This window comes from Capsicum annuum, chromosome 7, assembly GCF_002878395.1.
Source record: "Capsicum annuum cultivar UCD-10X-F1 chromosome 7, UCD10Xv1.1, whole genome shotgun sequence".
NCBI classification, from domain to species: Eukaryota; Viridiplantae; Streptophyta; class Magnoliopsida; order Solanales; family Solanaceae; genus Capsicum; species Capsicum annuum.
In genome coordinates, this window is record NC_061117.1 from 102,570,191 (window position 1) to 102,596,134 (window position 25,944).

Below are 25,944 nucleotides of genomic sequence, written 5' to 3' on the forward strand. Positions count from 1 at the left end.
TATTAGGCTTGACAGAACTGACACTGATCGTGTTGACTAACTGAATTGGATTGAGTTCGTTGTGTGTTCTGTTAACTGACTGAGTTTTAATGTTCTTGACCATTACTGGGACTATTCTATAACTACTGTAACTAAGTAAACGGCTAGATTCCAGGGAATAAGTACCCCCGGGACTCGATAGCATAATAGATAAACTCATATCACAACTCTAGCAACACAGCAATAGGTTACCATGTAGAATTTACTCACATGGACATTTTACCAAACACTTGGAGAGCATGATTGTTATACGTGAAAAGTAAACGCATAGGGAAATCATAACTACCACATTCAACTTGCAAATTCAAGGGTTTTGACTTGAGAGATTCATAATTCAAAGCACATGTAAACTTAATTTTATGAAACTAATAAAAGATCTTAACCTGAAACCCATACAACAACACAAACATGAGCATAATTCAATTCATAACATGAGAATCATAATTCATGTTTTGAAAAAGGTGTTCTTGAACTCCAAGGATGGAAAGAAACCCAATGTTGAACACCTGACATACCTTGATTGTTGAATTCATGGGAATTGTGGATGAATTCTTGAGACTTGGACTTGAAGTTGATGAACCTTGGGTTTTGTTCTTGAGAGGTTTTGTGAAGAAGGAATGTATTTTGCCCTTTTGGAAGATTAATTTCGTGTTTTGGTTGAATTAGGTGAGGGGAAAAGGATCGAATTGCCCTTGGAAAGTTAAATTCATAACTGGAAACCCATTTTTGACCTTCACCAAGTTGCGGTGATAGCCCCTTTGCTATACTCACTGTGACACGATGCAATTGTGGTGAGTTACTGGTTTTGACAACTGCCGATTTGGCGTTCATTGCGATGTGGTGAGGCTCCCATCGCGATTTCCATTACTGGAATCAGCCAACTGCTGATTTGCTGCCCACCACGACGCGATGAAATCGCAGTGACTTGCTGTTTTTTTAAATCCAAACTTGGTCCAACCCTCATCCAAAAAATTCAAAACTTACCCGAGACAACCTATAGATAACCCTGATCATGAATTAATTCAAAAATTGATATTCTAAGGTCGGAAAGATCGTAAATGATGAAGTATTGAGGCCAAAAATGAGACTAAGTGTCAACACTTCGTTGAAATTTTGTAAGTCTAGGACCTCTTTTAGCAAGCTATAAAGGACTAAAATGACTAGGACTTTGCGGGGTCTTACAGTAGCTAGGGCATGAAATAATGTACAGATGCCAGAATTGTTCTATCACGAGGAAGGGTACTATCTGGTTAAATCCAAAAATGCTCAAGATCGCAATGAGATATTACACTCAGGGCCATACACTCTTAGTGGTATGCCTTTGTTGTTAAAAAAATGGTCTCCAACCTTTGATTTCCAATCTGAATTCACTAGTACAATTTCTCTTTGGATTCATCTATATAATCTGCTTCTCAATTGTTGGAGACATAAAATGTTAAATAAAATTGAAAGTCGATTGGGTGAACCATTATTTGCAGATGAATGTACCAAAAATCAAAGTAGAATTTCCTATACTCGAGTTTTGGTAGATATGAATATAACACAGGAACTCTCCCAAAGAAACTGAGACTATTGATCCTTCAGGGAGGGTATTTACTCAATCGGTTAGTTATGATTGGAAGCTGATATATTATACTAATTGTTCTATGTATGGTCATGTATGTCCAGCAGAAAGAGGAAAACAACCTACAATAAGCAGGCTGAATAAATAGCAATACCGAAGGCCCAAAATGGGAAGATTGAAGTGCCAAAATATAAAAGGATGGTTTATAATAGAAAGGTAAGTCCATAGAAGAAAACAAGCAAGTCAGAACACCAAGCCAAGTAGAGAAGCAATCAGTTGCAAGGACAAGTGCAACAACTATGGTTATGGGAAAGAATATAGGGACTATTACTCCAAAACAAATTGAAGGAGGTACAACAGTCACCAGCCCCTACACTGGAATGGGTAGTATGTATATGCAGCAATAATAAGACAGGGTACTTCAAGAAATTAGGGAGAAACTGGTATGCAGATACAAAATTCCTTTTCTCCCCTGTCACAAGAAGTATGGTGGATATAGGTCGACCCCCTGATAGGGGGAACCCACAAATAGATTTATGAGATAGCTAATTTGGAATGTGAGAGGTATAAATAAACCTCTCAAGAAAAAGGAAATGCAGGAATACTTGAAGAAACACCATATTAATTTAGCTAGTTTACTAGAAACTAAAGTTAGAGCACATAAATTTCAAGACAGTATAAAGAGATGTGCTAAAGAATGGGCGTATCTAAATAACTATGACTTTGTAGAGAGTGGTAGAGTATGACTGATATAGAAAGTAGTAGAAATATGTGTTATACACAAGGTTACTCATGGGTAGTCTATTCATTGTCTTATCAAAGATAGGAAGACTTATTTCGCATGTGCTATGACTGTGGTATATGGTAGTAATAACATAGAGGAAAGAAAGAAACTATGGAAGGGACTGGGTCAAATTGGAGCTACTATCAACATGCATTGGAGCATTTGTGGTGATTTTAACTCACTCTTTACTAGTGAAGATAGAATAGGTGGACAGTTAATACATGATCATGATACTAGAGGCTTCCAAGATATGATGGATAGCTTGAACCTAGTGGATATGAAGGTCATGGGTAGACATTTTACTTGGACCAATAAGCACATATGGAGTAAAATTAAAAGAGATGTGTATAATGATATATGGATAATGAAACATGGAGGAAGTACTGCTCAATTTCTAGAGAATTATTTCTTTGACCACTCTTATTTCAAATAGAGATCAAGCCTGGGAGTCCATCCAATAAAGGCCCTTTCAGATTTATCAATGCATTGACTGGAGATGAAAGATTCTAGTAGATTTTGCAGCAGCTATGGAACACTTCCCTAACTGGTACTAGTACGTATAAACTATGGAGGAAATTGCAATTATGTACAGAACCTTTAAAAGAACTAAGAGCCAACTATATAGAAAGCTTAGAGAGGAGGGTAGAACAAGCCAAAGACAATCTGAATGTTGTCCAAACTCTTATTACTAAGTCTATTAAGCTAGAGTTGATTGAACAAGAGAACAAATCATTTTAGGAGCTGCAAAAATGGCTTATAATACAGGAGAAAATCTACAAACAAAAATCCAAAGCCCATTGGATTAAAGTTGGAGATGGAAACAATAGCAATTTCTTTAAATGTATGAAGGTCTGATCTAGTACTAAAACTATTTCCATGCTGAAAAGTGGCTCTGGCAATATGTTATACAAGTCTCATGAGTTAAAAGCAGAAATTCTTACTTTTTATAAGCAAATACTAGGGTCGGCTGCAACTAGAGTTCCTACTATTGATATTCCCAGTATGAAAAGGAGACCTAGACTTAATAGTCAATAACAGCAGATCATGTGTCAAGAGATTACTCCACGGAAATTCAGAATGTTGCATTTAGTATTGATGATAATAAAACCCCTGGGATTGATGGTTTTACAGCTCACTTCTTCAAGAAGGTCTGGCAGATAGTAAAGCATGAAGTGCAAGATGTTGTGCAGAAATTTTTTTACCACTCATAAACTTCTTAAGGCTGTCAACAATACAGTAGTGACCCTGGTACCTAAAACAGCTAATCCTGAGACTATCAAAGAATTTAAACCCATTACTTGATCACTACTATCTATAAAGTAATTTCCAAGGTAATGTCAGCAAGAATTCAAGGATCTTTAGATGAAATTGTGGGTCAATGTCAATCAGCATTTATTCTAGGAAGGTTGATATCAGAGAATCCTTCTGAGTCATGAACTAGTAAAAGGCTATGCAAGGAAGAATATCTCACCTAGATGTATGATCAAAGTGGATTTGTAGAAAGCTTGTGACTTAGTGGAATGGGTTTTGTAGATCAGATCCTTCAGGAAATGGGCTTCCCTGCACAAATGATTTATTGGATTATGACCTTTATCAAAATCGTAAGCTATACCTTTCTTTTTAATGGTGTACTCACTGATATAATACAAGCAAGAAGAGGGCTTAGACAAGGGGACACCCTGTCTCCCTATATCTTTGACTTAGTTATAGAATATTTGAATAGGTGCATGGCTGGTTTGAGGAAAGAGAAGAATTTAACTATCACCCCAGATGCAAAAAAATTAAATGTGAATTGTTTGTGTTTTGTTGATAATCTCCTTATGTTCACTAGGGGTGATGTGGTATATGTACTAAAGTTGAAAGAAAAGTTTGATATGTTCTCTAAGGCTTCAGGTTTAAAAGCAAATATGGCAAAAAGCTAGGTCTACTTTGGAGGGGTGAAGACAGACGTTCAAAATGATATTTTGCTAGCACTTGGATATGAGAAAGGCGAGTTTCCATTCAAGTACTTCAGAGTACCATTATCCACTAAAAGACTTACTGTCCAACAATGTAAGCCACTTGTGGAGAAAATTACTACAAGAATCACTAGTTGGATGCTTAAGAGTCTCACTTATGCTGGTCGACTACAATTGATCAAATCGATTTTATTTGGTGTGCAAACTTATTGGTCCCAACTATTCTTTCTACCTAAAAAAGTGATCAAGTTGATAGAAGCTAGTTGCAGGAGCTTCTTATGGTCAAGCGAAGTCAGCATTATCAAGAAAGCATTAGTGGCATGGGATAAGGTTTGCCTTCCAAAAAGTGTAGGAGGTTTGAACCTTCTGAACTTGCATACTGGAACACTGCTGCAATATGTAAATTGTTATGGGCTCTGAGTCAGAATAAGGAAAAATTATGAATAACATGGTTCCATTAATGCTACATGAAGAGGCAAAATGTTTTCTCTGTGATGATCCTTAAGTAGGCCTCTTGGATGATCAGGAAAATTATAAATATGAGGAAGGTCTGGAAGACGCGAATTACGGCAGAGGATTAGGGCCTGTTCGGGTCGCTAATGTAGGGAGGTAATTGGTGGGGGTGTATTCCTGGTATGATTCCGTATTCAATGTTCTGTTCCGTGTTCCGTGTTCTATGTTTGTTACGAATCTGTGTGCTTTCCTCTGCTTTATATTCCTGCATTCCTGCTTTACTCTGTTTTATATTCCTTATGGCTGCAGTATCTATGTTATGTCATCTGCTTCTGTGCTGTACTATGTGTTTGTTTGATATCTCGTAACTTGAGCCGGGGGTCTTTCGGAAACAGCCTTTCTACTTCATCAGAGGTAGAGGTATGGACTGCGTACATCTTACCCCCCCAGACCCCACAAAGTGGGAATACACTGGGTTTGTTGTTGTTGTTGTTGTTGTTGGCAGCAACTTGGCAACATACATGATCTTATAAAAAATGATAAGTTCCAGATAGCTAAAGCTTATCAACAGCTGCCTGGACCATCAACAAATGTGCCGTGGAGGAGAATCTATTGTCACAATATTGCAGAACCAAAGCAAGTGTTTATATTATGGCTCTGGATGCATAGAAGCCTGAGGACACAAGACATGCTAGTAAAATGGGGTGTAAAGGTAGAAGAAGACTGCGTGTTCTGCTAGAATCACAAAGAAAGCAGGAATCACTTATTCTTTGAATGCGCAGTATAACTAGGATATGATTTGCTATACTGAGATGGCAGAAGAGAAGTAACAACTTTAAGGATGGGATGCAGTATGGAAATGAGTGAGTCAGCAATCTGCTGGGAAGCACGCAAGAGGGAGGATCTTAAAAGGCAGCCTAGCAGCAATGGTGTATAGCATATGGACCGAAAGAAATGCTCGGATATTTCAAAAGAAGGTTACAACTGCTGAAGACGTAACTAGAAAGGTGAAAACTGAATTATGTACGAGTAAGAGCTAACAGTAGTTTATTTGCATACATAAGTTCCCTTTTAGTAGAGGGATTCTGTAGTTTTGAGTTTCTTTATGGTAGCACCTGTAGAAGTAGGAAAAGAAAGAATGAGCTGCATGGCTAAGGCACTCATTGGAGCTGTATACTGATTACTTGGTGATCAATAAAAAATTAGTTAATTGCCAAAAAAAACTATGATAAATGGTACGTATATACCTCCGTCATACTTTGGGTACAAATATTCCCCTACCGTTAGTGTGAGGACATATACGTACCATTTCATTACGGTAGGGACATATGTGTACCCAAAGTAAGACGAATGATATATACATATCATTTATCATAGTTCAGAAATATATTTGTCCCTTTTTTCATTTTCTATCTTAACCTTGATCTAAGAGAAATTACAGCAACTGCAATCATAAACCAATTGATTACTCACTTTGAAATGGCAAAAGCAAATACAAATGAAAAAATACAAAGCTTCATTAACCATATTTTATTCACAAGACACGACTATATGTCTGTATCTGTAGAAATTGAAACATATCCTAGACACCACCACAAACACAAATAAAACATCATTGAAGATTGAAAAAGAATAAAATAAATAAAACAAAAACATGAATTCCATGCAGAAAAATTTCAACACGTAATAATGAGTCTATACCCAAGAAAATTTATAAAAATGTGAGCAACTCAAAACCTACAGTATACTTGTATCCATAGGGTTCAACACAAAACACCTTCTTAGGGGTCGAAGTGGTAAAAAAGAGCAAGAAAACTAGCAGGAAAGATATCATCATGCACTAGAAGCATGTGGAGGAAAAGAATCAAGCAGCGCAACAAGCCAATTTATCTCCATCAGAAAACAGAAGCAGAAAACCTAGGAGAGAATTAGCGCAGGAAAAAAAAGACTGAAGGCAGAAGAACATTGATGCAGAGAAAAACAACGGAAAGCAGAAGAAACGTGAAAACAGGAGATGTACTATGGTAGGAAATAATATATGGTAAAAGGTAAAATACAATTATGTATACTTCCTCCGACCTACTTTGTTTTTTAATTCATTCCAAAAAGAATGACCTCCTCTCTTTTTTTATAATATTTTGATTTCAACTATCTACATGATATGTTTAAGACTGCGAGATTAAAAGACATTTTGATACATTTGACATAACTTTAATTTGGAACCACAAGATTCAAAAGTTTTTTTACTTTCTTAAACTCTACGTCAAGTCAAACAAGATCATTCTTTTTGAAACAGAGAGTATTAAGTAAGGGCATAATTGGCAAAAGAAATAAGGAAACAACGGTATACCACCAAATTGGTGGTTTTATAAAGTGGAGGTTTTCGTGATGTTAAGTAATCAAACCATACCATATACTTCCTCCGTCTCATTTGATGTGTCGCCATTTGACCAGACACGGAGTTTAAGAAAAAAGGAAAGATTTGGTAAAGTTTACCAAATTATCCTTTATAAAAAAATGTGTCAATATCTTTTTTTTAATTAAGTAGGATCAATAAGGATAAAAAGGTAATTAGGCAAAGCGACATTTATTTTGGAACGGACTAAAAAAGAAATGATGACACATAATTTGAGACCGAGGGAGTAATAGATTTTAAGAAACAATCAAAATGAACATGATTCTCTCAATAACCATACCATAGCATAGGAAACCACCATCCAAACAAAGTGTTAAGACGAGGTTTTAAGTGATTAGAAAATCCTTGGAGTAGAAAAGACTCACCGGAACACGGCTGAGACTGTCGATGATTACATAACAATGGTTGGAGATGTCAGATTTACTATTTTCGTTGTGCTATTGACTCTCTAGAAGTTCTCTACATATTCTACTACCATATAAAAGATTTTGAATTATTTGAAAGCAAAAAAATGAAAATCTACAGATGAGTTAAAATAAAGTCAGGTCAACGTGAAATAATTTGACATAAGATCCAAAAGAATACTTAATTCATTACCAAGAAGGAGTATAATGAAATCATAATTGTCTTCCTTCTACAAACTGAGCTGTATAAATAATATTATACATAGGATTCTGATATGTGCATTCCGTGCTCTCTAGAGTAATCAATCTACCGTATGCAGTATTTTTGCTGGTGAAGGGGCTTAGAAGAAAAGCCAGTGCTTCTTTCTGGGAATTCTAGCTGGAGCTTCTGAAAGTAAAGCAAATGTGTTCAGTATACCTGACCCAAATTTCTGAACTACTACACAACAGCGGTAACAATAACGCACTTACCTCCAATTTCGTATAACGAATTGTAGTGCACTTCACTCCAGAAACTCAGCCACAGCTCTGAAAAATCAAAAAACAGAAGTCAAGATTTGTTCCTTCAAGAGATTAAACACATTGACGCCCTACACAAATTGATAATTACAGGCCAAAGAGAGGAAATGTTCATCAGCACCACACAACATGGTCTTCTGAAGATCACCAAGAACAGATGTGCTGGTCTATGTACATAGAATCAGTAGAACAACATCAAACATGATTCAACATATTCTTTTTCTGAGAAATGGAAAGTATATTATTAACGTAGCACCAAGAAGGTGCTGTCAGAAGTAGTAGAAAGTGCCAGAAGAATATCGCTTCTATCTTAAAGGGAATCTATCGCTGCTTTAACATCATTTACTTAGCTCTGCTTACACCTTTCAATTTCTTGTGGAAACAATTACTATGTTTCATTTGACAGTGAAGGAATCTTGACATTAGAATCAACCTGGTTAAATGATGCAGCAATGTCATTACAATTTAAAGCAGCTTTCATTTAGTACATAACAGTTAATTAGTACCAATTAACTTTGGGAGGATACTTTCAGTCGCATATATAAAGGGTGATACCAAGCAACGCGTTGATAAAAAGAAATCACTTTCTTCCAAATTAGAAAAGCTCATCCATTTGCTGAAATAAAAGATGATTTAACTTTTGTTTACCTAATAAGATATTTTTGTTTTTACTCTGAATATATTTTACCAATTCAGAGAGAAGATTTTGGTCTAGTGTCCCAAACAAAAATAGCAAGTACTATATATCACAAATCATTATTTTAGTGTGTGTTTTTTGATAACCTATTTGTTATTTTAGTGTTACTTTGTAATTTTCAGGTCCATTGTTTGTGTTAGAATATGAGTAAGAAAAGGAATAGTATACAAAATCCTACTTGGAAAAGGATTGTAATGTAGTGTCTTTAAATAGGGTGTCAATGTAATTATGTAGACACAATTCAATAATATTTTTTCTCCATTATTTCTCACATGGTATCAAAGCGTTCGTGCGAAAAATATCATTCCGGCGTCACTGCGTCGTTTTCCGATGACAGAAGCCATTGTTCAAATAAATATATTTTTCGTCGGTGTATTTCAAAACAAACCAACACCACCATCATGTTCGGAACTTCTCGGCGAACAAACCCCAGTCAGACTCGCTGAGAATAGACGTCACTCGCACCCTCACGCGCCGCCGGAAGATATTCTCCGGCGAGTGCGTCAGTCCACGGGCTGGCTCGTGCAATGTCTTCCGGTTACTTTTCCGATAGTTTCTTTTTTCCAATAGCCTCGCCTCTTCGTTACGAGGCTGCTCCTATCATTATTTTCTGATTCCGAATAACTTTCGAATATCAGATCTTATATCTGGCAACTTTTCTTTTTCCAGCCAAATTCCGGCAATATTTCTTTTTCCTAATTAAATCTGAATCTTAATAAGGAGATCAGAAACTCAGATGTCAGAGTTTATAAAGAATCAGCGAGGGAAAGGTTGATTGGAAGATCTCGACGTACGTGTAGTTATTGTAAAAGGCTTGGACATACTCATGGTGTATGTTATTCTCGACCTAAGTATAGTTATTGCAATAGGCTTGGACATACTCGTGGAATATGTTATTCTTTGCATGGTTGACTACCTAAAAATGCTCGTATTGCTCAGTCTAACACCACAGGTGATCAATGAGTGTATTTATCTGACAAGGAATATAATGAGTATCTTCAATATCGAGCAAGTAAGCATAGATCTCTACCAACAGCCTCAACTGCACCATCTCCTACCTTTGGATCATGGGTTGTGGACTCAGGTGCTTCTGATCATATTTCTGGTGACAAATCACTTCTATCTGATAATGTTTATCCACAATCTCTTCCTGCTATTACTTTAGCCAATGGAATCCAAACAGAGCCAAAAGGAGTTGGACAAGCCAAACCCTTATTTTCTGTCACTCTAGACTCTGTTCTTTATGTCCCTGGTTGTCCTTTTAATCTTGCATCTGTTAATCGTTTGACACGTGCCCTTCATTGTAGTATAACTTTTTTTATGATTCTTTTATAATGCAGAACTGCAAAATGGGACAGACAATTGGCATAGGACATGAATCACAAGGCCTTTACCATCCTACCTCTTCAACTTCCTTCACAACATGCTCCGCTACAAACCCTCCCGACCTTATTCACAAACATTTGGGACATCCTAATCTATCCAAGTTACAAAAGATGGTACCTAGTTTGTCTGGTCTATCCACTTTAGATTGTGAGTCGTGTCAACTTGGGAAACACACCCGTGCTACATTTTCTCATTAGTCCATTCTGATATTTGGGGTCCCAGTAGAGTAAGTTTACCCTCAGGATTTTGTTACTTTGTTGCTTTCATCGATGATTTTTCAAGATGTACTTAGGTTTACTTGATGAAAGATCATTCCGAGTTATTCTCTATATTCAAGATTTTTTGTGCAGAAATACAAAATCAATTTGGTATTTCTATTCGTATTTTTCGTAGTGATAATGCCTTAGAATACTTATCCTCCTAGTTTCAGGAGTTTATGACTCAGAGAATCATTCACCAGACATCATGTCCATATATCTCTCAGTAGAATAGTACAGCAGAAAGGAAAAATAGGCATCTCATTGAGACTGCTCACACTCTTCTCATTGAATCCCATGTTCCATTGCGTTTTTGGGGCAATAGAGTCCTCGCATTTTACTATCTCATTAACAAAATTTCATCATCTTCGATCCAAAATCAGGTTTCCCATTCCATACTATTTCCTCAATCACATCTCTACTCTATCCCTCCTCGTGTTTTGGGGAGCACATGTTTTGTTCATAACTCGGCCCCAGGAAAAGATAAATTAGCCCCTCGTGCTCTCAAATGTGTCTTCCTTGGTTACTCTCAAGTTTAAAAAGGGTATCGATGCTATTCACCTGATCTGGATCGCTACCTTATGTCCGTTAATGTCACATTCTTTGAATCTCAACCTTATTATACATCTCTTGATCATCTTAATATCTCTGAGGTTTTACCCATACCTCCAATCTTACCCACACCAATCTTTGAGGAATCTACGATTACTTCTCCATCTTCAGCTACAGTGCCACCACTTTTGACTTATCATCGCCACCCATGTCCAGCATCAGTCCTAGATGACTCATGTCATGCGCCTGACGCTTCCTCTACTGCGGACCTGCCTCTTTCTAGCCAATCAGTTGCACTTCAAAAAGGTATAAGATCCACTTGTAATGCTAACCCACATTATAATTTCTTGAGTCATCACCCCATTATGCTTTGGTATCGTCTTTGTCCTCTATTTTCATCCCTAAGACTACAAGTGAAGCACTTTTCCATTCAGGATGAAAAAAACAGGCTATGATTAATGAAATGTTTGCTTTACATACAAGTGGTACTTGGGAGCTTGTTTCCCTTGTAAATCTACTGTTGGTTGTCGTTGGATTTATAGTCAAAGTTAGTCCAGATGGTCAGGTTGATCGGCTGAAGGCTCGCCTTGCTGCCAATGGATAAACACGAATATTTGGGCTTGATTATAGTGACACTTTATCTCCCGTGGCTAAAATAGCATCAGTCCGTCTTTTTCTCTCTATGGTTGTCGTTTGTCATTGGCCTCTTGATCAGTTGGACATTAAGAATGTTTTTCTGCATGGTGATCTTGAGAAAGAAGTCAATATGGAGCAACCACCTGGTTTTGTTGCTCAGGGGAAGTCTAGTAGCCTTGTATGTCGATTGTGCAAGTCACTCTATGGTTTGAAAAAGTCCTCTCGAGCCTGGTTCGGAAAGTTTAGCACAATTATTCAAGAGTTTGGCATGATTTGTAGTGGAGTTGATCATTCAGTGTGTTGTCGCCATTCTGAACCAAATCTGTGTATTTATTTTGTGGTATATGTAGACGATATTGTTATCACCGGCAATGATCAAGATGGTATCACTGACTTGAAGCATCTCTTCCAGCATTTCAAGACTAAAGACCTTCTTGGCAGATTGACATACTTTCTAGGTATTGAGGTTTCTTAGTCCAGATCAGGTATTGTTATTTCTCAACGCAAGTATGCTTTAGACATTATTGAGGAGACAGGAATGATGGGATGTCGACCCATTAATGCTAAATTTCTGCCAGGACAAGGGGAGCCACTAGTGATCCTGGAAGGTATAGGCGGTTGTGGTTGGAAAGTTGAATTATCTCACAGTGACTAGACCTGACATCTCTTTTCCTGTGAGTGTTGTAAGTCATTTTATGACTTCCTCCTATGATAGTCATTAGGATGCAGTTATTCGTATTTTGCGATATATAAAGTCATCTCTAGGTAAATGACTACTCTTCGAGAATCGAGGCCATGAGCATATCATTGGATATAGAGATGTTGATTGGGCAGGATCACCCTCTGATAGGCATTCTATATCTGGATAGTAGGAGGTAATTTGGTGTCCTGGAAGAGTAGAAACAGAGTGTATGGTTGCTTGATCTAGTGCTGAAGCAGAATATCGAGCAATGGTTGCAGCAACTTGCGAGCTGGTTTGGATCAAGCAATTGCTGAGAGAACTAAAACTTGGAGAAACTGGTAAGATGGAACTTGTATGTGATAATCAAGCAACCCTTCATATTGCATCTACTCCAGTGTTCCATGAGAGGACGAAGCACATAGAGATTGATTGTCACTTTGTCAAAGAAAAGATACTCTCGGGAGATATTGCTACAAAATTTGTAAAGTCAAGTGATCAACTTGCAGATATCTTCACTAAGTCCCTCATCGGTACTCGTATTAATTACATTTGTAACAAGCTAGGTACATATGACTTGTATGCACCAGCTTGAGGGAGAGTGTTAGAATATGAGTAGGAATAGGAATAGTAAACAAAATCCTACTTGGAAAAGAATTGTAATGTAGTGACTATAAATAGGCTGTCAATATAATTATGTAGACAAAATTCAATAGTATTTTTTTCCCATTATTTCTCACAAGATGTATATTTAGTTTTAATAATTCAAGCAGAAAATTTAAAAATTAACAATCATAAATTAAATAAGAGCACAAGTATTGATTGTGCCGAGATCATTAGGTAACAGAAAAAATGCATGTACCTCTAGAAGGTTGTATGTCCTTGGGAAGGATATCAATGTAGCCACTGTCCCGGAAAGACGTGACCAAACATATTTTTACCCCAAACTGCAAATAAAATCCAAGAAACATAAGAGTTATAAGACAGCACCATCAGTCACCTAACAAAGGGGAAAGAAAAAGAACTGCAGCTAGAACCTATGGATGAGAGGCTTATTAACAACACAAGAACAGAAGAAACAGCCGAGGTAGTAGATGTCCTGCTTTTAAGTTGCTTTCAAGTGTGATGCGATTTGAACTTTCAATCACTAAGAGTGAACGGATTGATTTGAATTCTATCCCTTCACAAGTATGAGAAATGTGGCAGAAGATATTTTTTCTTTAAACTGTTTTTTTTATATTTGTCTCTTAACTATTAACAAGCTCTCTAATATTTCTTTTCTTCTTTAGTTTCGTCGACACAGTAACACAACAAATGAGCCAATGCTGCTATAGTTTTTGTACTCATTTTCTGGTTTCCATAAGTTCGCTTTTGCTTTTGGTATAATATGCTCTATCCTTCTTGAAGTTAATAAAACAGAAACAAAATACAAGGGAACTGCAATCCACATCACGTTGTGATACAGATCATCTTTCAAAGACCTATTTGATGTCTTAAATAACTGTATGTCTTCTAAAGCCTAATGTAAATTGGCAAGATGTGACAGGCCAAAGTTAACTCTTTTCACTTCTGCTCTAAAATCTACAGTTACTTTTCAGAAATGTACATGCAACACAGGTATACCGCATATAAGAGAAGGTCAGGTTAAACAAATGAGATGATGCCCCATGTTGCAAGGAAGTGAGAGGTATTATTAGAAATGGTCATGTTGATATGATCAGGTTATTTGCTCTGACAGCTTCGGTCATGAATAAAACTCTACATATCATAGTCAAAGAGTTCTAAGTAGGAACTTTCTTAATCCACCAAGTATTTTCTCTTAACAAAAAGAACTTTCATGAAAGGAAAATGGTAAAGGGCTAACAGCTCAACCATGGTGAAACAAGAAAGCTGAGCAAAATAATTTACACATGATTTTTGCTGCTGCCACGTGATATACCAACACCAACTCAAAATTCACAACCAAAAGTCTTTTAACTTTTTCACAGGAAACTTTTCCTCTATGTATATTATGCAATAATAGGATGCTTCTAGCAAGGTTGCTTCACTTTATTCACATTTAACAAGCTCAGATTTGCAATGCATCAATTTTTCTGTCCGGGCAATACATCGTTACTGAGTATAATTTGTTGGCTTTATCTTGTATGCAATGTTCTGAATTATAATGTGTCATAATATTGCATAAATACATCCTCATATTTCTTCTATGCTACCTCAACAGTGCCATTAAATCTCAGGTCAAATGCTGTGTTATATACTCACAAGTACACCACATAGATGCTCTAATGCTTGTTGATGCACAACAGAGAAATTTTCAACTTACTCTATCAGCGGCTGCTTGTAGAGTGACATGATCTCCCCATTCTCCCAACCTGGTTAGAATAAGAATATGCTGGTAAAGTATTGAGATTTCCCGTTATAAGCACTGAAAATTGACCAGATAGCTTACCTCTTCATCTTCTTCAAGTAGCTTTTGTATTTCATGGGTACATAACCATCATATAACTTTTTAAAGAGCTTTAGCTGAAACGAATTTTCAACTAGGATAAGAAACATGTAGGACAAAACTAGATATAGAGATGGTGTAGAACTCAAGCAAGTAGAGGATTGTATTAATGATTACTAGATCGAGAAATATGGTCAGGAAGTTGAGCTGATGAATCTCAGATAAAAACTGGGAGAACACTTCTTTGTTACTCCATTATAATGCACAAATCACCCAGGAGGAGCAAAATGAAAATTCAACCAGAAATGTTACACTCTGAAGTCTGAATCTATGATATTACAACAATTGTCCTTAGCTTACTCTTTTCCCAAAAGAAGAAAAAGGTTAACCCTTTTTCTTGGCCTACTTTTAGTTAATAGTCTGTAAGTCCTGGGGCAATTACCCAATGCATAGTTGTTTAGATTTAACAGCACTAGGTACCGAGAATGTTGCATAAAAGCTTAACTCATTTTCTTTAAACTGAACTGTAATGTGCTAACCCCCTAACAGAGAACCTAAAAGACTCACATATAATTAAAACAGATCCATGATGTGTACAATAGGAGTCAGACTAGTGATAAGAAATCAAAACACAAACAAAAGCAAGATAGGGTCGGTGATCTTGGGAGTAGTTATACGTTCAATTGCTAATTATTGCCCACACTTTTACAGATTTTGTGAGCTACATTGCGTATATATTCATTGTCTGAGCTTTAAGTGTGTTCGTGAACTAATAAATGTGATTAGCATTTTCAGGTGGAGATTTTGCAAAGATCAAGCTTGATTTAATGTTGATGAAGAGCGCATTGATGATAAATGTGTTATGCTGGATATTGGGATGCAAGACGGGCTGAAAATAGAGATTTGAAGGCGACTACAGACCAATGAGACACAAAGGCAAGTCAAAAGAGTGCATTTGGTAAAAACTGAAGGGCATAACATGCCTCCGTGCCACGGAAGTTGTGTACAGTTTTACTAGTGTGGCACGGAGATGACCGAAAGAGTCGATGGCATGAAACAGTGGAGTAGCGCGATTTTGAGGTGCCACGGAGCAACTGCTCCGCGATTTCAAAGTGACACAAAGGGAGTTTGACTATAAATGGGACACTTGTTTATTTTATGACAATTATTACGTACATCTTGAGGAGTAGAAAATGCCTAAAGGCTTGGACTTAGGGTTTATTTTTCCAATCTTCTCTTCTATTTCAATTATCATATGAACACTTTGAATTATATGATGATGATTCTAAACATGAGTGGCTAAAAACCTTTGTTCTAGGGTTGAGATCGAACGCACGATTGTATTTCGTACTCTCGAGTTGATTTATCGTTGGATTTATCATATTGGTGGTTCTTAAACTCTTGTTTTTACTATTTTAATGCTTGGCCAACATTAAGATACATCTATAATCCTCTTGTGAACCTAAAAGGAGAATCATTAGGATAGAACGGGGAGTCTAAGGGACGAGTTCTCATTTTTCATAAAGTAAAGATTGATTCGCGTCTAGGATAGGACTATAGTTAGAACGCTTTGTTTGGTTCAAATACAAGACGATACTTTAATGCATCTAAAATGGATTACTACACCCCCACTCAACGATGTAGTTGCAATATCCTCTTAGGTAGACAATTAGAGGCTCGGAAGACCATAGTCATATTATCAACCCTAACCAACTACCTGATAAACAACATAACCAATGACAGAGTAACGGTATACAAGATTGCGAGAAGTTCCTTGACCTTGAAATTTCTCCATCATATTATTTACAATTTTTCTAAGTGTTTTAACTCTTTTAAATATTGATTGTTAGTTTACTTAGAATCACAAACAAACCTCGTCTTAATCGGTTACTTCCGCACTTGTTCAAGACACTAGAATAAATTGAGTTAAGGAAATTACTAGATTCAAAGTCATTGTGGGTACGATATCTAGACTCTTAGTCTTGTATTACTTGTACGACTGCGTACACGCAAGTTTTTGGCATTGTTGCCGGGGACCTAGAAAATTAGTGATTTTCTAATGTTAGTTTTTATTGGAATTGTACAAGTGTTAACAACTTGATCTTAGCAGCTACGTTTACAGGTACAATCTGTTCTTCAAAGCTAGCAAGAAAAAAAGAATTGGTTGGACCGTATTTGGAACCTGAACGAGCATTTCACCAGTGGCAAAGAGCAGTTGCTCTTCAATACACAATTCAACAGATTCAGCTGGCTGATCAAGTAAAGTTGTTTTTGTAGATATGGTAGCAGCAAGGCCAATTCGCGAGGTAGCAATCACACTCGCCAATAATGCACCTCCAGCATTCGCAATCGGAAGCAGGAGGTTGATTTGAGCTTTTACAGGGCTATCTCATAAGGACCAACAACAGCACTTGCAGAATTTTCTTGAGATTAGTGACACATACATTCCTGCAGGAGTCTCATCAGACTCTGTGAGACTCAATACTCTACTCTTTTTCTCTGTTAGGGGAAGCAAAGAGGTGGTTGAAAACTGAACCACCCAATCTCATCACCATCTGGGATGATTTAGCAAGGAAGTTCTAGATCCATTTCTTGTCCTCTGGAAAGACTGCAAAATTAAAGTGTGATCTTGAGCTTAGGCAAAGAATGGTGAAAATTCGTATCAAGCTTGACTGAAGTTCAAGTCCTTGCTTCATGATTTCCCTCACCACCATCAAACTAATGATGTTTTGATGCATACTTTTATAGAGGGGCTTGAACCTAACACGAAGATCCTTTTGGATTCGATAGATGGTGGGCAAGCTTTAGAAAACACATATGATGAGTTATATACACTTCTGAATCGCATCTCGCGGGAAAACCAAGTGTGGAATGCAGATGTTTCGGGAAGCACCACAAAGAAGGCGGCAAGCTTATTAGAAGTGGATCAATTGACTGCCATAACAGCACATATTGCCTCCTTGCAGAATCAGATGAACACTCAATTTAGTAACCTGAATTTGGGACCTCAACAATCTCCTATGAACCTAGTACAGCAAACTCAGACTTGGTGTGAGGTATGTGGTAATGGTGATCACTCAGCAGATGCCTGTTCAGCGAATCCAGAATCAGTGAACTTTGTGGGTAATGCTCAACGCCAAGGTAATCAAAATTTTGGGAACACTTATAACCCAGTTTGGTTGAATCACCCTATCTCTCATGGGGTGGAAATCAAGGGCAGAATGTCAATCGGTATAGGAATTAAGTGGGAAATCAAAATCTTCAACAACAGGCTCGGGGTGGTCATTCTAATACTCAGTCCAGCAATATTGAGGAGCTGTTGAAGCAAATCATGGCTAACCAAGCACAAATGGCTGCTGACATAAAAAATCAACAGTTAGCCACAAAGACTCTAGAGGTTCAGATGGGACAACTTGCTGGGGCACAAAACACCAGACTTCAGGGAGGTTTACCAAGTGATACTGATCCAAATCCCAAGTAGGTTAACGCAGTTTCCACAAGGAGCGGTAGGCAATTAGATGAGTTGCAGCCCAAGAAAGCAACTCACAGGACTGTGGTGAGAGATGAGAAGCAAACAGAGACTGAGAAAGATGTGAATAGTGAGAATAAATCAACAAGTGTGAAGCCACCTCCCCCGTTCCCACAAAGGCTGAAAAAGCAAAAGGAGGAAGCATGTTTCGAAAAGTTTATTACTTGTTAAAACAGGTGCACATTAATATTCCTCTTGTTGATATTTTGTAGGGAATTCCTAAGTATGCCACGTACATTAAGGATATTGCGGCAAATAAGAATAGATTAACAGAGTATGTTACTGTTGTTGCACTTACTGAAGAGTGCACCTCATGAATTCAAAATAAACTGCCAACAAAACTCAAGGATCCAGGGAGTTTCACCATCCAGATCACCATTGGGCAGTCTATCAATGCTCGGGGCTGTGTGATCTTGAGACCAACATAAATTTGATGCCCACCTCTTTGTTCAAGAAGATGGGGTTGGGTAGTCCGAGGCCCACCACAGTGATTTTGCAGTTGGCTGATCGTTTGCTTGCCAGATGATGTGCCATGGTTTCATGGCACTTTCTATTCTTAAGACGAGGAAAATATGCAAGAACTTAGGTGTTTTTGGTAGATCTGATGTGTTTTTGTTATATTGTGCAGGAGAATAGGATTCAGCAACAAAATGGAGAAAGACGACTCAAAATTAACCAAGGAAAGAATCGTGGATCGTGTCCACGGGTCATGGAACCATCCAAGACTCGTCAAACATGGTCGTGAACAAGATGCTGTAGAAAAACTACAATTTTGATTTCCATGGATGGTGTTCACGACCCATGAACTGAGTCTACGATTGATAGACTTACCAGTGGAAAAGATGTTAAAGAAGTGCAAGTAGAGTCTGATTTCCACGACTCTAGTTCATGATTGAAGACTGATTCACGAAATGGTTCACGATTGGTAGAGACTTGCCAACTTTCTTCTTCTACATAGTTTAGGATAGGATTCCTTTTATATCTATAAATACTCTTATTAGGCTGATTCACGAAATGGTTCACGATTGGTAGAGACTTGCCAACTTTCTTCTCCTACATAGTTTAGGATAGGATTCCTTTTATATCTATAAATACTCTTATTAGGTTTTATGTTTTATTGGACGTTCTATTACATTATTGTAAGGTTCTAAGGCATATTCTTGATCTTGGAATTACAAATATCAACTTTTAGGGCTTTAACTCAAAGTGAGATTTTGAAGTTTTTCATATCATTATTGTAAGTTCATAATTATGCTATCTTATCAGAATTCTTCTTGTGTTCTTAAAATTATGAGTAGCTAAGCGCCAAAACTAGGGTTGCGGGAACCATGACGGAGTAACAAAGTAGTGCTCGTATTACGATGTGAATCTCAAGACGGGGTTAGGCATGTATTTTAATACGAGGTGGAATCTCAAGGCAGGATTTAGGCATGTATAATTAATTCTCTTAGGATTGATTGCTTTCTAATAGCACCCAACGTTAGGACTCACCTTACACTGGACTTTAACAAGGGTAATCGGATGGAAAAGGAGAATCAACAACAAGACTTGGAGCTATCAATCTTCACTTAATTAGGCTTAAACCAGTAAACAGGAGAGACTAAATTGGGATCATAGATAGGGGTTAGTAATGGAAAACCCAAGACACATAAACCTTTGTGTTTGGAGATTGCCATCTACAAGAGGCATAACATAGTCGGTTACATGATACATAACCTATCAATTCTGCATGCCAAAGACCATAAGAGATCACAAGGTATGAAGAGCCTACGGGGTTATGAAGTTATTGGGGAACACAATCTTAGTGCATTTCTCATATTGATCACAACCCAAAGAAATCAGCAATTGTTATTATTGAATTCTTTATTTACAAGACCCCATCTTTTACTGAAAATTGTTATTGATTGCATTGACATACATCTTGATTGATATTTCGAACTATTCCCCGTAGGATCAACCCCAACCTAGTTGGATTCTGTATTTGATCAACGATCATTTTATGCTTTGTTTAGAGGAGTAATTTGGGAGACAAGAAATTTTGGTGTCGTTGCCGGGGAATACGGTTACGGAGTTTTGTGTTTGTCGAGTTGTTGGCTGTTGTCTCTTGATTTTACTTTTCTATTGTTTTTAGGACACACACCGGTGTATGTCCACCACTCGGAATCAAGGCAATCCCCTAATTCCACTTGATACAGAACTTGAGAAACTCTGAGAACAAATCGAAGGATGGTGAACGAAGGAATTCATTATCAAGGAGCCTTTCTCGAGGCTGTTCATAATGATGCGGCAATGTTGAATCAGACACCGCATCAACATGATGTTAGCCTTCTGTAATTACCTAATGTTTTAATAATGACAAACTAACAAAATAAACATGCAGAACCAAACTTGGAGGACCTCGAGATGGGAAGCAATCTGTGGAGATCTAGAAGCAATCTGTGGAGATCTTGGACTTAGATGGAAAGAATCAAATCAAAGATTCTGCAACCTTAAAGGAGTCCAAAACATGGAACCAAAAGATACACACACAAGAAGCAGTTAATGAGGATTTCGGATCAAGTAGTTAAATAGCAATCAAAGGAGGAAATTGGTACGAGACAAGATTCCATAAAGACCAAGTAAGGAAAGGGATTATATTCTCTACAGGACATATCTGATATGGACGTGTATGAATATGACACTTCAATCCAGCAAAGGAAACAGCATATCACACGCACGAACATATCTGATATAGATATGCTAACGATATGAGTCCACAATCAAGGAATCCATACAAATCCTCGATTGAAAGAAAATCCCCTAGGTTTTTCTTTTAGAGAAAAAAGGCAGCAGACGATAAAGACTATATAAAGACATTAAAGATGGAAGAACCGTTGCATAACTTCACAGGAAATTACCACTCAGTCTCATCTTTTAGTCTTCACAAAGCTTTGTAATTTTCTCAATTTACAACACTTACAAAAACAAAAAGATTGAGTCAGTCCTTAGTTATACTAGTCGAGGTTATGTCACAAGATCTGAATAACTACAGATTGAGATTCAGAACTTTTCCACTTACGTTGTAACTCATACTTTACATAAAGCTCGAAAAGAAACCCTTGCAAACCAAGGGGACTGAAATAGACACCACTGGTGATCCGAACTAGTATAAAACTCTGTGTTCTTCCTTACTTTAATTTTTGCTCTCAGTTTATTTTTATTTTATTGCCTATACTAACTTGCAAGAGAGTTAACTGACCAATCCTATCAATTGACTCGAAAAAAATTTCAATTCATCCCCCCTCTTGAATTTCAATTGGTATTAGAGTAGGTCTCACCATAAAAGAGTTGCTTAACCGCACGTAAGTAGAGATCAAATAGCCAACTACCAGATTCCAGAAGCACTCCTTCAAGATGGGCATTCCTCAACAAGGCCGCCCTACTTTAATGGACAACATTACTCACACAGGAAGAACAGATTCAGAATTTTTGTACAGTCAACCGATTTCCAGGCTTGGGAAGTTATCACGAAGGGACCAAAACCTATACCAGACAAAAGGAAAAGGAAAAGGAATCCAGTAGCACGAACGATTTTGAAAACTTTGAAATCACCAAAGAGCAACATCAGATAATTGAGACGAATTCTAGAGCTCTAAGTATACTTTATTGTGCAGTCAGTGCAGCAGAATACGAGAAGATATCAACCTGTAAAATGGCCAAAGAATTGCGTGACAAACTTGAAGTAACTTATGAAGGTACTACTAAAGTAAAGGAAGCCAAGATCAGTGCTCTGGTCAATGAGTACGAGCTTTTCAAAATGGAAGAAAATGAGGGAGTGGAGTCAATGTTCGTATATTGTCTGTGAACTAAAATCCCTAGGGATGATCTACTCAAATAGTCTTCAAGTCATGAAACTAGTGAAGAGTCTTCCACAAGCATGGAAACCAAGACAGTCATTCTAGAGGATGGAGATCTCTATAACATGACATATGACGGGCTGCAAAGTAACCGTCTTTCTTATGAGCAAAATCATATAAACAGGCACAACAAAGAGGAGAAAAAGAAACCTATAGCCTTCAGTGTTATCAACTCAGAAGAAGATGAAAACATAGAAGAAGATCACAACGAAGGAATGGCTCTTATAAATCATGGACGCAGGCAAATTCTAAGACAAAGGCAGCAGAGACCTCAACAAACCTTCAAAGATAATGAATTCACAAGAAATGATGATTGTGGTTATCATTGCGGCAAACCGGGCCATATCAAACAAAACTATCCAGAATTAAGGAAAAGATCATCTAAGGAAAAACGAAACTTTGGTGCCTGGAATGATGAAGATGAAAGTAAAGATGATGCAGAAACCACAAATATGTGTTTTATGACCATAAGGTGAATCCAGCGAGGTAAGACCCTTTAACTGTCAAAATTGCAACCTTCTTCAATGTAACACCCCGGATTTTTGGTCCCTGAAAATTTCTTGATCTTTGAGTTTATTGTCCTCACTAAGACTCACCCTACGAGTTGTAGGGTGTCATTGAGAGTCTTAGGGACCCAAATCATAGCCTGACCAGTATGTTGGCCTGGAGTTTCTGTCTTGACTACAACTTGGACCCTACGAGTCGTAGGGTCTTGCAACGAGTCGTAGGGTGTGAATCGTAGGGAAACCAGTGTACTATCCTAAGTTCCTGTTGTGACAGTGACTAACATGAAACGAGTCGTAAGGACTAAATACGAGTCATATGGTGCAACTCATAACAGTCCAGTGTAGGGTGGCCCGAGACACTTTCCAGACTATGATTGGACTAATCGAGTCGTAGGGACTAAATACGAGTCGTATGGTGCATCTCATAACCAGAACAGTGTCGAGTGGCCCGAGACACTTTCCAGACTACGATTGGACTAATCGAGTCGTAGGGTGACCCTATGAGTCGTGAGGTCACCCGTAGCGACTAGGCGTCGGTTTTCAACCTTTTAGTTAAGGCCATCCTGGAAATGTCCCTCCTTCCCCACTTAGACCCCACAACTTAAAACCCTTTTTGGGACCTCATTAACATACTATTCACAATTAAAACACTCTCTCAAACTCTCTAAATTCTCTCAAGCAAGAAACTTAGGATTTTCAAGAAGTTGATCAATTGGAGCTCCCAAGGGTTGATTTCTCTCCATAAATCTTGATAATTCAGGCATGTTACTCTTCAACAACAACAACAACAACAACAAACCCAGTGTATTCCCACCTAGTGGGGTCTGGGGGGGGTAAGATGTACGCAGTCCATACCTCTACCTCTGATGAAGTAGAAAGGCTGTTTCCGATAGACCCCCGGCTCAAGACACGAGATACCACACAAACACATAGTAAAGCACAGAAGCAGATTACATAACATAAATACGGCACCCATAAGTAATATAAAACAGAAGAAAGCAGAGGAAAGCACACAGATTCGTAATAAAACATGGAACACGGAAGACGGAATCATAACAGGAATAAAACCCCCACCAAGTAATTCCCTACACTAGCGACCCAAACTGGCCCTAATCCTCTACCGAAATTCGCGCCCTCCAGACCTTCCTATCTAGGGTCATGTTACTCTTCCCCAACTATTATTTTGTAAAAGCATGTGTTCTAAATAGTTATTCATGTGGTTTTGATGTTGGTTTTGGAAAATGGGTTGAGGGTGTTGAATGTTAGTGTTTGAATAATGTTTTCCATAGTTTACATATGATTGTTCATACTTTATTTATGGTTTTGAACTTGTGGCGTGCATGGGCATGGTGAATAAACTAGGGGATTGTGATTTCCCCAAATTTGTGAATATTGACAATTGAATTGGTAATAACCCCAACCCAAATTTTGGTGGAAGTTATTTTGAGTATGAGTATAATTGCATTGAACTACTCTCGGAACAATTGCATGATATAAAGAGGTATTTGAAACACAATGGTCTGATTTAATGAACAAAGGGAGTCATTGTCCCCCCACCTTGTATTAATGAACAAAGGGAGTTGATTTCCAAGTATGGAAATTGTAATAGCATGATGTTGTTACCTTGCAAGTGTAGTTGGTATGATGATACCAACAATGTATGCCTAGATGTGTATTTGGTTCAATGAATGGGAATGTGCGATAAATATTTTAATGGGCTTAAAAGAGGGTTGTGTAGCTGGGCCATGAAGTAGCGATCCCGAAGGACCAATATTGGAAATTGCGTTTTCCGGTGAGGGGGTCTAAACGGCCTGGGGTTCGAGTCCCCTTGCTTATGACCGGGTGGTTCGAGTCCACCTTATTATTATGATTGGAAGGTTCGAGTCCCCCATATTACATTACATGATCGAGTGCTTAAGTCACCTTAGTATATGATTGGGATGTTCAAGTCCCCCATGCATATATCTAAGATTATTCTCTGATTCGTGCGGCTACACACACTGGGGCCCGACTAGGGGGTGAGAACTGCGGCCTATATAGCCCGTAGGTACTGTTATATGACAGTTAAGCTACACAATCCAGGCTAAAGTTTTAAAATACATGCTAGGGCTTGTTCCTTATCCCGGCATGATATTTATATGTACGACATTATGTGCATGGTTTTTGAATTAGATTTGACTTGGCATTATTTTATTTCCTTATCCCCGAGTTACATATTAGTGCTCAACCCACTAACCGTCTCCAGATGCTGTATTCCCATGCGATGCAGGCACCGAAAATACTTCTACTTTTCCTGCAGAGTGTTAGGTGGATCAACTCGGTTCGTCAGTCGTTTGCGGTGAAGTGGTGAGCTTCCACTCTTCGGAAGACTTGATCATTCCATCGATTTTCTTTCATGAACTAAAATTGAAGAGTTCGCATTATCATTGTCATTTGTTAGAGTCGGGGGCATGTCCCGACATTTTATTGATGTCGGTTTTGTTAGAAGGCTTTGTGGATATTACTGTGGACTTGGTGGTGGTGGTGGTTGTTTTTGGTTGGTTAACGGTTATCGATTATAGACATATCTTAAATTCTTTGAGCTTATCTCATGTTGTCTTGTTATATGTTCGGAATTCAATCACTGTTGGGAGTATTGTTTTCTGTTTGATTAGGAGTAGGGGTGGTCTCTGATCCTTGTTGGACTTGAGATGTCTGTCACGGCCAGACCCTAGTTCGGGTCGTGACAAAGATGGTATCAGAGCCTAGGTTTGGTGTCATTGGGTGTCCACAACGCTGTATCAAGTAGAGTCTCTTTTATGGGTGTGTAGCACGCCACACATCTAACGGAGAGGCTACGAGATATTTAGGAATGTTTCCCTTTTTTGTGATCTACTTTCGGGCTATAGAGTCTAGGATGTTGAAATCTCCTCTAATTCCCGTATGTTCGCTTTTTAGATCATGCCTCCCAAAAGATCTGATGCTTGTGGAACTCTTTTATCCCGTCTGAGGACAATGTCGACGGAGCTCGTACTACTTATGGAGTTCAGACCCGGTCTAGAGCTCTAGCTCCTGGTTGTATTGCCCCACGTGGAGTTCCACCGGTTTCCCCTAGCCTTCTTCGGACACCTCAAGTTGATGTGTCTAATGCTGAGTTTCACCAGTCGATCCATTTGCTTACCCAATTGGTGGCTGATTGAGCGTGTTGCTTCAGTTGCTCCATCTTCTAAGGTCACTAGAGTTG

The 25,944-nt window shown here is 38.1% G+C and overlaps 1 protein-coding gene across 4 annotated transcripts in view; it reads right to left on the reverse strand.

Annotated features, from left to right (window-relative positions):
- Positions 1-7,781: 7,781 nt before the first annotated feature.
- LOC107878051 (OVARIAN TUMOR DOMAIN-containing deubiquitinating enzyme 11) overlaps positions 7,782-25,944 on the reverse strand; it is a 34,990-nt gene continuing 16,827 nt past the window's right edge. For 2 of the 4 annotated variants that reach the window (XM_016724918.2, XM_016724919.2), the window contains exons 6-10: positions 14,794-14,867; positions 14,668-14,716; positions 13,207-13,291; positions 8,090-8,146; positions 7,782-8,006 (exon numbers count right to left, since the gene is read on the reverse strand). In XM_016724918.2, coding sequence (XP_016580404.1) covers positions 7,960-8,006; positions 8,090-8,146; positions 13,207-13,291; positions 14,668-14,716; positions 14,794-14,867 — 312 coding nt within the window. In that variant the 3' untranslated portion in view covers positions 7,782-7,959. The remainder of the gene's footprint in view (positions 8,007-8,089; positions 8,147-13,206; positions 13,292-14,667; positions 14,717-14,793; positions 14,868-25,944) is intronic. The other 2 variants (XM_047393635.1, XM_047393636.1) reach the window with 1 other exon arrangement.